General features: G+C 36.8%; 1 protein-coding gene across 1 annotated transcript in view; it reads right to left on the bottom strand.

Moving 5' to 3' along the window:
• Positions 1–1470: 1470 nt before the first annotated feature.
• The window catches only part of LOC148945532 (uncharacterized), a 257374-nt gene continuing 245431 nt past the window's right edge, over positions 1471–13413 (bottom strand). The window contains exon 17 of the mRNA XM_089099073.1: positions 1471–1848. Within this exon, the coding sequence (XP_088955199.1) occupies positions 1547–1848 (302 nt within the window). The 3' untranslated portion in view covers positions 1471–1546. The remainder of the gene's footprint in view (positions 1849–13413) is intronic.

Below are 13413 nucleotides of genomic sequence, written 5' to 3'. Positions count from 1 at the left end.
TTAAAATTCTTTTTTTTAGAGTTTTAGTTTTTAGCACCATAAATCCCTCCTTAGTTACAGCTATTTACGACGAACTGTGTGACGGATAAAATTTTGTTTTACACAGATACTCTATATTTTTTTTTTTTTTTTTTAATTTGCTCTTCTTAAAGCGATTTTGATAACTCTCAGTTGTTCTGTAGATATTGTTTCAATTTTGACTAGTTTACCCTGACGCTGAACTGCAGTTCAAGGGTATAGCTGCATTAAATTGTAGATTTGTGCTGGTTTCAAAAGAGGAAGAGGCCATTTCCAGGAGGAGGGTCAGGGGGTTTAGCCACCCCCCAAACAAAAAAAATGTTTGTCCAACTTAAAAAACGTAACAAAAAGACACATAAACAAATTTTTGATGTGTTTTAAAAAGCGTTTTACCCCCCCCCCCCTTTTCCCCCCAAAAAAATATCCCCCAAAGACAGATCCTGGATACTGCCCTGCTTTTCACTCCTTCCTTTTCTTCTAAAGAGTATCCTTAAGGTTTATTTTACTATTTTGCTAATTTTTTTTCTTCGCCTTTTCCCTCTTTTTCTAAAATTTTATTGTCGTTATTTATTTTGTCCAATCTTCAACGTCATTCTCTAAGGTAAGCCTTATTGAAAAAAAATTGTAAGTTTAAAAATGACAATAGTGGGATTCTGGGCCGTAATTTCGTCAAAATCTTGGGGCGGGGGCCAAAGTTGGAGCCCCTTTTCCTAAATCAACTGAAAAGGACATTTAAACTAAAAAATAATAGCCTTTTGGTATCATAAATGTACTATTTACTACTTTAAAAGTACTATAAAGGTACTTTATAGTACTATATAACGGTCATTTACAATACTGTAAAGGTAAATATGTACTAAAAAACTGATCTATTTCTGTTGATGCTTGAATTATGCAGGTTTGTCTTAGTTTTGACAAGAATTGAGAAGAACCAAATTTCAGCAGGGGGAAACTGGGGTTGGGGGGGGGGGGGCAAACCGATTTCTGGAAGGGGCATTTGTCCCCCCCCCCTGCTCCATAGCAAATTACGCCCCTGGTGGGCTTACTTACTAATTTTTTGTTTGGATTAATTCTTTTTTCTCTGCTATTCTTTTTTCTCTGAATATTTTAACATTAGTGCTGAAGAGGAACGCTAGATGGTAGGCAATATTTTTTCCTTCAGTATTAGTCTATTCATTATCTGGAGGTTCACTGTAGGTATTTCGGGTCTATATAAGCCTTTTCCAATGCGCAGTTAAAATTTTTGCTCAAGTATTCCCTGAAAATTTCCTCAAGAGCATTTTCCTTCGGTTTTCTGATAGTTAATTATTACATATATGTACTAAACATATTGGTTTATATGTAGGGGAAGTGCTGGAGAATAACAAAACATTAATAACTGAGAATAGTAATTTACTCTTTTTTTAAAGGTTTTTATGCAGTGTTTTATTATTTGAAGCTGCTTATAGTTTAAAATCGTGAACATATTGACTGCTTTGATATTATTATATTAAATTGGAGAACGTTGTCAATTTTCAAATGACACTGCCTATAAACGAAACAATTTTTCCCAAAAGGACACTTTGTTATTTTCATTTGTAAAGATATATGTGATATATTTATGAATGCGCATTGGATAGCTTCTCAATATGATTAGACCCGGCATGCTTCCAGCGGACCTCTTAGAGTTAGTATATACCAAGGGTAAAGACGTCCTTCTCTTCATTCGCATTTTGTTGCTGCGATAAGACATTTGACGAGCTATAGAAGATGGCAATGCCGCCAGCCCAGGATTTTGATATTCATCTTCTTCTTCCGTAAATTCTTCTTCTTGGTAAAGAGGCAGCTTCACTGAAATTGTAGTTTATAAATGCAAATTAATATGAACTTTAGTTTATTCGATCTTTCAATTTATGGAGCTGATTTAATGCATAATTGGATTTTAAAGACTGTTTTCTACACCTGTGAATTTGACTTTTTATTCATTTGGTAAAACAATCTATCGGAGTCTTATATTCCTCTAATTAGATAGACTTTACTTGTTTAATCCCCCTTCCCGAGGATTCAAAATTTTGTAAACGAGGGTATGTAGATTAGAGATAAGGGTAAAAGATGAACCCTACCTTTTCTACCCCAGGCCTGACCTAGTCTTCAACATGACGTTCAAATTTATATTCTAAGGCAGAGAGTCTATTCCCCTCTTAATATTTGTTCTTAAAAATATTCTTTGATTTGTCCGTCTTTATGCTTAATATTTTCATCCTGAACTGTGTGTAAAGAACAGCTGGTACTAATAGTAACCTAATGTAAAAAATAAATAATTTGGATAATAAATTGCACCTATAAAAAAATTTCTTTTCATGGTGACTTCGCATACACAAACTTCCTTAGGTTTAAAATACCACTTAAAATTTATTAGCATTTTTGCAAAGGGGTAATGACAACGAACTATGGTTTAACAATCATGGAAGAGGGCTTATCAGAGGCAACGCTATAGCGTTGCCTATAGTAAAGGCCATACGGCTCCAATGTTTTCTTCTTGTTTATTTTTTTTTGTCCCAGAGGCACTTCATATGGAAGGGGTCGTCGTAGAAACTTCAAAGGGGGCTCAGTCGATTGGAAATAAAGAGTTCTAGTGCCCTTTTAAGGAGTCGAAAGTGATCGGAGGGCAACTAGCCCCCCCCCCCAAAGCCCATCATTCTCCCGAACACATTCAATCAAAATTTTAAGATAGCCATTTTGTTCAGCGTAGTTGTTTTCCGGAGAGAAAATATGTTTTTGAGGAGGACACTCCCCCACAACCCTCAGGGCAAGGGTTTTAAGTTATGCCCTTGGGGCATATAAGGTTTTTTATAGAAGGTGTTGTCGTAGAATATTCATAAAAGGCTCATTCGATTGGAAATTCAAAGGGCTAGTGCCTTTTTAATAGTCGAAAGTGATTGGAGGGCAAGTAGCCCCCCCACGCCCATCATTCCTCCAAACACATCCAACCAAAAGTTTGAGATAGCCATTTTGTTCAGCGTAGTTGATTTCCAGATAGAAAATATGTTTTTGAGGAGGACACTCCCCCACAACCCTTAGGGCAAGAGTTTTAATTTATGCCCTGGGGGCATATAAGGTTTTTATGGAAGGCGTTGTCGTAGAAACTTCTGAAAAGGCTCATTCGATTGGAAATTCAAAGATTTAGTGCCCTTTTTAATATTCGAAAGTAATTGGAGGGCAAGCAGCACCCCCACCCCCATCATTCCCCCAAACACATCCAATCAAAATTTTGATGTAGCCATTTTATTAAAAGTTGATTTGAGTTCTGGAAATTAGGTCTTTGTGGATGACAACTCCCCCACAGCCCTCAGGGCAAGGGTTGTAAGTTATGCCCTGGGGGCATATAAGGTTTTGTACAGACAACGTTGTCATAGAAACTTCAGAAAGGGCTCTTTCTATTGGAAATTTAAATGACTAGTCCCCTTTTTAATAGTCAAAAGTGATTCTAAGGCAAGTGACACCCCTTCCACGCCCACCATTTCCCCAAACACATCCAATCAAACTTTTGATATAGCCATTTTGTTCAGCGTAGTTGATTTCCAGATAGAAAATATGTTTTTGAGGAGGACACTCCCCCACAACCCTCAGGGCAAGGGTTTTAATTTATGCCATGGGGGCATATAAGGTTTTTATGGAAGGCGTTGTCGTAGAAACTTCAAAAACGGCTCATTCGATTGGAAATTTAAAGGTTTAGTACTCTTTTTAATATTCAAAAGTGATTCGAGGGCAACTAGCCCCCCTACGCCCATCATTCTCCCAAACACATCCCATAAAAATTTTGAGATAGCCATTTTATTTAACGTATTTTTAAGTTCTGGAAATTAGGTATTTGAGGATGACAACAGCCCCACAGCCCTCAGGGCAAGGGTTCTAAGTTATGCCCTGGGGGCATATAAGGTTTTGTAGAGACAACGTTGTCGTAGAAACTTCTGAAAGGCTCTTTCTATTGGAAATTAAAATGGCTAGTTTCCTTTTTAATAGTCGAAAGTGATTCTAAGGCAAGTGACACCCCTTCCACGCCCACCATTTCCCCAAACATATCCAATCAAACTTTTGATATAGCCATTTTAATCAACGTAGTTGAAAGTTCTGGAAATTATATGTTTGAGCAGGACACTCCCCCCACAGTCTTCAGGGGCAACGGTTATAAATTATGCCCTGGGGGCATATATGAATGGTTCTTATGGAAGGAATGGTCGTATAAACTTTTTGATTGGAAATTGAAAGTTGTAGTTCACTTTTTAAGCGTCTAAAGATATTGGAGGGTAACCAGCTTAACTCCTCCCAACCTTTTTTTCCTAAATGCATCCAATAAAATTTTAAGATAGCTATTTTGTTAAAAATAGTTCAAAGATCATATAATAAAAATTCCGGTGTCGACACAAACCTACAGGGCCTGAGGGCAGGCGTTGTAAGTTATGCCCTGGGCGCATATATGGGTCTTATGGAAGGAATGCTCGTATTAACTTCAAAGAGGGATCATTTGATTGGAAATTGAAAGTTCTAAATCACTTTTTAAGAGTCAAAAGAGATTGGAAAGCACCTAGCCTCCCCGCCTTTACGCCCTTTTTCCTCAATTCCATCCGATAAGAACTTTGAGATAGCTTTTTTTAAATAGTTCAAAGACCGTATAACGAAAACTCAGGGGTCAAAACAGCCCCCCAAGGCCCGAGGGCAGGTTTTGTAAGTTATGCCCTGGGGGAATATATGGTTCTTATTGAAGGGATGCTCGTAAAAAAAAATCAGAGATGGCTCATTTGTTTGGAAATTGAAAGTTCTAGTTCAGTTCAGACTCAAAAGAGATTGGAGGGCAACTAGCCCCCCCCCCAAGTCCCGATTTCCCCAAATGCAGCCAATAAATTTTTTTAGATAATCATTAAGTTAAAAATTGCTCAAAAGTCATATAAAAAAACTCAGTTGTCATCACAACCCCCCAGGGCCCGGGGAGATGCGTTGTAAGTTATGCCCTGGTGCATATATTGTTCGTATGAAAGGGATGCTCGTATAAACTTCAGAGAGGGCTCATTTGATTTTATATTGAAAGTTCGAGCTCACTTTTTAATAGTCAAAAGAGATCCGAGGGCAGTTAGCCCCCCCCCACGCCTTCTTTTTAAAAATCCATATGATGAAAATTTTGAGATAGACATTTTGTTAAAAATAGTTCAAAAGTCGTATAAGAAAAAATTGGGTGTCAATAGAACCCCCCAAGGCACAGGGAAAGCGTTCTAAGTTATGTCCTAAGGGCATGTATGGTTCTTATGAAAGGGATGCTCGTATAAACTTCATAGAGGGCTCATTTGTTTGGAAATTGAAAATTCTAGTTCACCTTTTAAGGGTCAAGAGAATTAAACTTGCCCCCCATGCTCTTTTTTCCCAAAACACGTCCGCTACAAATTTTGAGATAGTCAGTGTTCCGGAAATTGTTCAAAAATTAGATAAAAAACTCCCCCCAGATCCTGGGGGATAGGCTTTGGAACTGTTGTCCTGGGGGCGTACGTATATGGTTCTTATGAAAGGGATGCTCGTATAAACTTCAGAGGGGGCTCATTTGATTGGAAATTGGAAGTTATAGTTAAATTTTCAAGAGTCAAAAGATATCCGAGGGCAACTAGCCCCCCCCCCCCCACACACACAGCTTTTTTTCCCCAAGCCCATCCGATAAAATTTTTATAATAGCCATTTCATTAAAAATAGTTCAAATGTCAGATAAGAAAAATTCCTGTGTCGACAGAACTCGCCTGGGTCCGAAGGCAGGCGTTATGAATAATGCTCTAGGGGTATATAAAGTTCTTATGGAAGGGATACTCGTACAAACTTTGGAGAGGACTCATTTGAATGGAAATTAAAAGTTCTTGTTCACTTTTTAAGATCGGAGGGCAACTAGCCCCCCCCCTCCTCCACGCCCTAAATTCGTCAGATAAAAATTCTGAGATATACATTTTGTTAAAAATAGTTCAAAGTTCTGATAACAAAAAACTCCGGTGTCGACACAGCCCGCCAGGGCCCGGGGGTAGGCATTTTAAGTTATTTCCTGGGGGCATTTATGGTTGTTATGGAAGGGATGCTCGCATAAACTTCCTAGAGGGCTCATTTGATTGGAAATTGAAAGTATGTAAATCACTTTTTAAGAGTCAAAAGTGATTGGAGGGCAGCTAGCGCTCCCCACACTCCATTTACTTTTTCCCCAGAGGCACTTCATATAGAAGGGGTCGTCTTATAAACTTCAAAGGGGGCTCATTTGATTGGAAATCGAGAGTTCTAGTGCCCTTTTTAAGAGTCAAAAGTGATCAGAGGGCAACTGCCCCCCCCAGCCATTTCCCCCCAAATAATCTGTAAGAAATAAGAAAAATAGTTCAAAGGTCAGATAAGAAAAACTCCTGTGTCAACAACCCCCCCCAGAGCCGGGGCATGCGTTGTAAGTATTGCTCTGGGGGCATATATGGTTCTTATGGAAGGTATGCATGTATAAACTTCAGAGAGGTTTCTTTTGAATGGAAATTAAAAAATGTAGTTCATTTTCTGAGAGTGAAAAGAGATCGGAGGGTAACTAGCCCCTCCACACCTTTGAGTATATCGGATGGATAAACCCATCCGATAAAAATTTTAGGTGACAATTTTGTTAAAAATAGTTCAACCATCAGATATTAAAACTCTAGGGTTGAAACAACCCCCCCAGGACTCAGGGACAGGCGTTGTAACTTATACTCTGGGGATATATAAGATTCTTATAGAAGGGATACTCGAATAAACTTCAGAGAGGGCTCATTTGATTTAAAATAGAAATTCTAGTTGACTTTTGAAGAGTCAAAAGAGACCGAAGCTTAATCTAGTCCCCCCACGCCCTTTTTCCCCAAACCCATGCGATAAAAATTTTGAGATAGCCATTTTGTTAATAATAGTTCAAACATCAGATAATAAAAACTCCAAGGTTGACAAAAACCCATTTTTTCACTTTGATATTGTTACTTTGATACCAGTTTTGATACTTTGATGAATATTTAACTTTTTTTTAAGTTCGATTTTGAAATAAGTAATTTTTAAAAACGTGAATTTTTTTTGCAATCAAAAACGAACAAAAATTAATTAAAAAAAAACTTTCCAAAAAATTAGTTTTTCAAAGCAAAGTAAAGGCCATTTTAAAATTAAGCTGAGCATACAAATAACTTTTAAAACTCAAACTCAAAACGCCCAGAAATTACTATTAAAGAATAAATGAAACCCAAAACTAACAGAAATTAAATAAACAATCATAGCAAAAACATACAACAAGTAATAATATAAATAAATAAATAGATCTTAAAGGGAGTAATGCTTAGATTGAATATGAAATTCAAGCTTAAGACGAAAAAAATATTTTCCTATTGAAGTACAAATGAAACTTAAAACGAACAGAAATTAAATAAACAATCAATGCAAACCAACATACAATAGATATTAATGTAAATTAATAAATAAATCTTAAAACGAGTGAAACTTAAATTGAATATGCAAATCAAGCTTGAAACGAACAAAAATTACCACAAACAAGAGTTTAGGCATGACCTCCTTCTCTCACTGTAAAAGTCTAAAACCTACTGCGTCATTGGCGCTTTACTGAAAACTATATGCGTCTTGAACAGTATTGGAAAGTATAAACACCATCAAATTGAATATTTGATGTGTAATGATATTAACTGTTGAAAGATCCATCAGTTCAAGAATTTATTTCACTGTAATCGTATTTTTATTTTTAATGCTGTAAGAACTGGAAAAGAAAATATTGTTAATATTATCCGTTTTCAATTACGCGCCAATGACGCAGAAGGCTTTTGGTTTTTATTTACAGTTAGGAAAAGAGGCCGTATCCAAACACTTATTGGTAGTGAAACTATACTCGTATTTAACAACCTTAAAAAGAGCTAATAAATCAAACTAAATATTTCATGTATAATGATACTAATTGTTGAAAGCTCATCAGTTCAAAATGTTACTATAATTTTAATGTTTATTTTCAATATTAAGTACAGAAGAAAATATTTGTCATAAAATTAGTTTTCAGTAAAGCGCCAGTGACGCAGTAGGTTTTAGACTTTTACAGTGAGAGAAGGAGGTCATACCCAAACTCTTGTTTGTGGTGATTTTTGTTCGTTTCAAGCTGGATTTGCATACTCAATTTAAGTTTCACGCGTTTTAAGATTTATTTTTCAATTTACATTAATATCTATTATATGTTTGTTTGCATTGATTGTTTGTTTAATTTCTGTTCGTTTTAAGTTTCATTTGTACTTCAATAGGAAAATATTTTTTTCGTCTTAAGCTTGATTTTCATATTCAATCTAAGCATTACTCGCTTTAATATCTATTTATTCATTTATATTATTGCTTGTTGTATCTTTTTGCTATGATTGTTTATTTAATTTCTGTTCGTTTTGGGTTTCATTTATTCTTTAATAGTAATTTCTGGTCGTTTTGAGTTTGAATTTTAAAAGGTATTTGTATCTGCTTAGCTTAAGTTTAAAATGGCCTTTACTATTCTTTGAAAAACATAATTTTCGGAAAGTTTTTTTAATTAATTTGAAACTAAAACGGAAAGTTCTGCTGTTCTTTTAAGATAAAAATTAGATCATAAATATGAGAAGTATCGATTTCTGCCTGTTTTTATAAAAAAAAATGGTCTTTAGCCCTACTTGGGCAAACAAAATTTGCAGGATAACCAATTGCTCAGAAACATCGAAGATTTTTATATTCCGCGCTCTAGTTTCAGGCCTCATAATGCCACGTGATGCCACAGTATCCCCTCCATGGTTTTAAGTGGACCAATACCCACTACTCTTTTCTTCCTTTAATGATTCAATATGACGAAGAAAGTTTAACAGCGATTCCCTCAGGGGAAGACGCAGGGGTGTGTTACGTCATATAGTTGTTTTCTAAGAAATGCAGGTGTTACGTCACATGGCACGCCCCCACAATACAAGCGGTGCCGTGTTTCCATGGGAGCCAAAAGATGTTGCGTCAATGTTTACACTGGGGAGACACACCCACGGATTCCCGTGACATGCCTAGGATTCCTGTGACACACCCCCTGGATTTAAATGGAGCCCTGTTTCCATGGGAGCCAGCAGGTGTTACGTCAATGTTTATTGACGAATTATAATTATTAAAACTTGTTGTGTTAAAACTTGTGGACGACTCAGAACCCCATTTTGAATAAAGAACAAGTTTATTTAGATGAAAACAAAGGAGCAAGTTTAAAACCAATGGAAATTATTCTGAATATGAAAGGGGTTGTCTCCTACTCAATCTGTCTCTCTTTACGGTAAAGTCTGAAAAGTTTTTTGAAAATACTTCAAATCCAACGGCCCTTGTAGCTGAGCAGTCTTTCTCGAAAGATTGTCACATTTAATATAAAAGTGACAAAAATTCAAACTTAATCGGAAAGAGCGATGTTTTGAGGAGACGACAGCCTCCCTTATATACGGAATAATTTTCATCCGTTTTAAGTTTTAAAGTTGCTCTTTACTTTCATTTGAAAAAGCCTTTTTTGAATTTAATCTCTGACCTGTTTTCAAATCATGCCGGAAAATCCCCTTCACTCCCCCCGTTTAAAATTTTCTCCTGCAAATACCGCCACCCGAAGACTTTCCTTCCGAAAGAAAATTCTCTCCGAGGGATTCTCCCCCCTCTCCTAAGAAAATACCGTATGTTACCCGATAAGAGATAACATTGAACAACGGGTCAATGCCGCAACTTACAGTCATTTTCCCAGGTACCATACGGGGCTATATCATTCCTGAAGGCGTAGTTATTAGATCTTTCAACTTTGCTGAATAAAATGGCTATCTCAAAATATTTGTCAGGTGTCTTTGGTGGAAGAAAGAGACGTTGGAAGTGGTCTAGTTACCCTCCAATTTGTTTGGTCTCTTAAAAGGGGATGAAAAGCGAAATCACGTCAATAGACAAGACTGACAAAGCCAGGACGAATAAAAGAGTTTTGAAAGTCAAGTAGAGGAAAAATACGATAGGCTCTGTGCCAATACGTCAACGACAAGTGCAATGAATGTGAAGACGCCTTTAATAGAGGTGATAGCCACTACATGTACAAAAAGCCCAGGGGGTGTAAAAAAGGACCCGGCACGGATGGAATTCAGTAAGCGCTACTTAAGTGAGGCCCAGAAGAGCTGGTATATGTCTATCAGAAAGTCACAACAGGCATCTAGGGAACGGGCCACTTCCCTAGATCCTGGGTGACAGCTACGATCGTCCCCCTTTATAAAAAGGGTGGAAAAGGCGATGTAACAACTATAGACCAATTATCCTGACAAGCCAACCTGAAAAGATCCTTAAGAAAATCCTACTTGACCTACTTAAATCCCTAGCAAACCTCATCTTAGAAGAATATCAGGCCGGCTTCGGAAGAGGTCGATCCAACACAGATCAAATATTCTCCACTCGGCAACTGATGGAGACACATACATAGATCGTACATGAGCTGCTCTTACTTTTTTTATTGGCTTTAAATTTTTTATTTTCATTTGAGTTATTATGGCGCAACGGGCTATGGTACATACTTCTGCATTATGGAGTCTCCAAAAGCATGGTAGCCCTGATCGAAGGCATGTATTTAAGTTTCGTTAGCTAGGTTCAGACGCTCAAAGGATTGACGGAAGAGTTCCAGACGTCAGCAAGTGTTCTCCAGAGTGGCTTCCTGTCCCCTTATCTGTTTAGTCTTTTCCGAAATGCACCTTTATCAATCGCTAAAACCACAGACAACGTATACATTGTAGGCAAATGAATCGAACAGTTAGCTTAAGCAGACGACATCGTGAAAATAAAGATTCATGAACATCTCCTCCAAGCAGACACAAACGAGACAGTGTCAGCAACCGAAGCCATTGGAATGGTCGTCAACACAGCCAAAACGAAGGTCATACGGTATCTAGAGACTCTGCATCCAGAGCCATATAACTCTCCATAAATGGAGAGCAAATAGAAAATGCGGAATCTTTCGTTTACCTTGTCAGTCTTTTAACCATTAATAACGATTGGTCAAAAGCGATTAGTCGTACACTTGACTTGGCAACAACAGCTTTAAGAGCCTATCACCAATTACTATCCTAATTACTATGATAATAAATTACTATCAAAATCACTGAAGGTCTGGAGCTATTTAACTCTCTCATAATTCCCACTGCCATGTATTCAAGTGAAAATTGGTCAATCAACGCTGATGATGGACGTCAAATCTCCCCATTTGAAACAAAATTCCTACGCCGATTATTATGAATCACCTACTTTGAACGAGTAGGATATCCGATGAAGACCTTCATAAACTCCTCCACTGCTCATGCACCATCTTGGACCGAATTAAAAGTGAGCAACTCCACTGGCTTGGTCATATCCCATAAATGGAATCAAGTCAACTTCCAAATATCATATTTGAAGGTCAGGTACATGACACAAGATCTTGAGGCTGACCTCGCAAGAGATTGTATGGAAATTGCAATGGCCAGAACCTCCCCCAACTCCTACATCTAGTGCCAGACAGAAACAAATACCGTTGCTATACTTAACGACTAATATAAAGAGAAGAAGCCCCAATGCAGAAACTGAGGCCAGATAGGATATAAGTTTAGTTGCGACGCGGTTCAATAGTAACCAACACTCTAAAAAACAAAATTGGGATATAAATATATACATCAAAAGCATAGACTTATTGTTCTGATCCCAAATTTATCAAGTTTAGCGCTACCCATCAAAAGTTACGAGTCTGAGAAAAATTGCCTAATTTTTGAGAAAGGAAGAAACACCCCCTAAAAATCAAGGAGTCTTTATGGAAAGCACAACATCAGGTTCAGCGTATTAGAGAACCCTTCTGAAGATGTTTCAAGCTCCTATATACAAAAAGGTGAAATTGTACATTTTTTGCCAGAAGAAAGATCAATGACGCGTTTTTATTAGTTAATTTTTTTCCCCAGGAGTAATGGTATCGAACCAATGATTCTAGAAGATCGAGAGATGACTCATTTGATTGAAAATCAAAAGTTTTAGTACCCTTTTTAGGTGACCAAAAAGATTCGAGGGAAACTAGCCCCCGCCCACGCCCTTTTTTCTTTAAACTCGTCCGATAAAATTTTTTAATGGTAATTTTTTTTAACACAGTTGAAATGTCCAATAAATATCCCATTGGGGATAAACATAATCTCTAACAGCCCCTAGGGAATGTGCTGTAAGCTGCCAAATTTACCCATTGTTTACGTATAATATTTTTTAGTGAGGATGGAATCTTCCGAACGGAATTTTATGGAAAGGAGAGTTTTAAATTGGATGAATTTCCCACAGAGGAGTTTCTGGTGATGGGAGGGAATTTCAAACAGTTCGTGGTAGTGAACTGTAAATATCGAGCGATCTGGCTCAATAGCAACTGAAACTCTAAAAACCGGATGCCAGTATAACTCTAAAAAACGTGATACCCGTAGTTACATTAAAAGAAGCACATTTTTATGCTGAGTTCAAATATATAAATTTCATCAAGTTTCGTTCCACCCATAAACCGAAGTTTTTTCCGAAGTTTTTTTTAAGAAAAAACAAGTTTTTTCAACTGAAAGTCAGGAGCAACATTAAAACTTAAAAACAAACATAAATTATTACGTATATGAGAGGGTTCGCCCCCTAGTCAATACCTGGCTCTTCACACTAAAGTTTTTTAGTACTTTCAAAAGAGCTATTTATTCCAATTAAACGGCCTTTGTGATTCCGGGGTTTGTGATTCGAACAAAACTCGAACTTCAGCGTAAGGAGAGAGGTATTGACTAGGGTGCGAACCCCTTCATATACGTAATAACATATACTTAACAAGAAAACAATAAAAGTACAAGCGGCACGGCTCAATAGTACTCGAAACTTTAAAAAACGGAGTTTTGATGTCGATAAATATATCAAAAGAATGGGCTTGTAATGCTGCTTCAGCATTATCATAAAAAAAAGCTTCTCATTGTTCCAATTAAACGAAGATAGTGTTTCAGAAGTTTTTCTTAAAGAGTTGGGAGAAAATTAATAAATAATGCATATTTATTATTAATTAAAACGTTCGTAAATAAAATTAAAAGTTCTAGTGCCCTTTTTAAGGAACCCAAAAAATTGGAGGGCAACTAGGCACCCTCTCTGCCTTTTATCTCTCAATTTCGTACAATCAAAATTTTGAGAAAGGCACTTTAGCCAAAAAAAGTAAAATTAATGTGCAAATTTCGTTTTAATTATTCATACACGGTTAGCTAATTTCAGAACTTGCATTAATTCAAAAACATTTAGAAATTAAGTAAAAAACAAATTTTTTTAACAGAAAGTAAGGAGCGACATTAAAACTTAAAACGAACAGAAATTATTCCGTATATGAAG

Source organism: Artemia sp. Qi Xiang Cuo, chromosome 13 (assembly GCF_049724085.1).
Source record: "Artemia sp. Qi Xiang Cuo chromosome 13, ASM4972408v1, whole genome shotgun sequence".
Classification (NCBI taxonomy): Eukaryota; Metazoa; Arthropoda; class Branchiopoda; order Anostraca; family Artemiidae; genus Artemia; species Artemia sp. Qi Xiang Cuo.
Note: the sequence above shows the minus strand (reverse complement) of the source record. Positions and strands in the feature narration are given on the sequence as shown.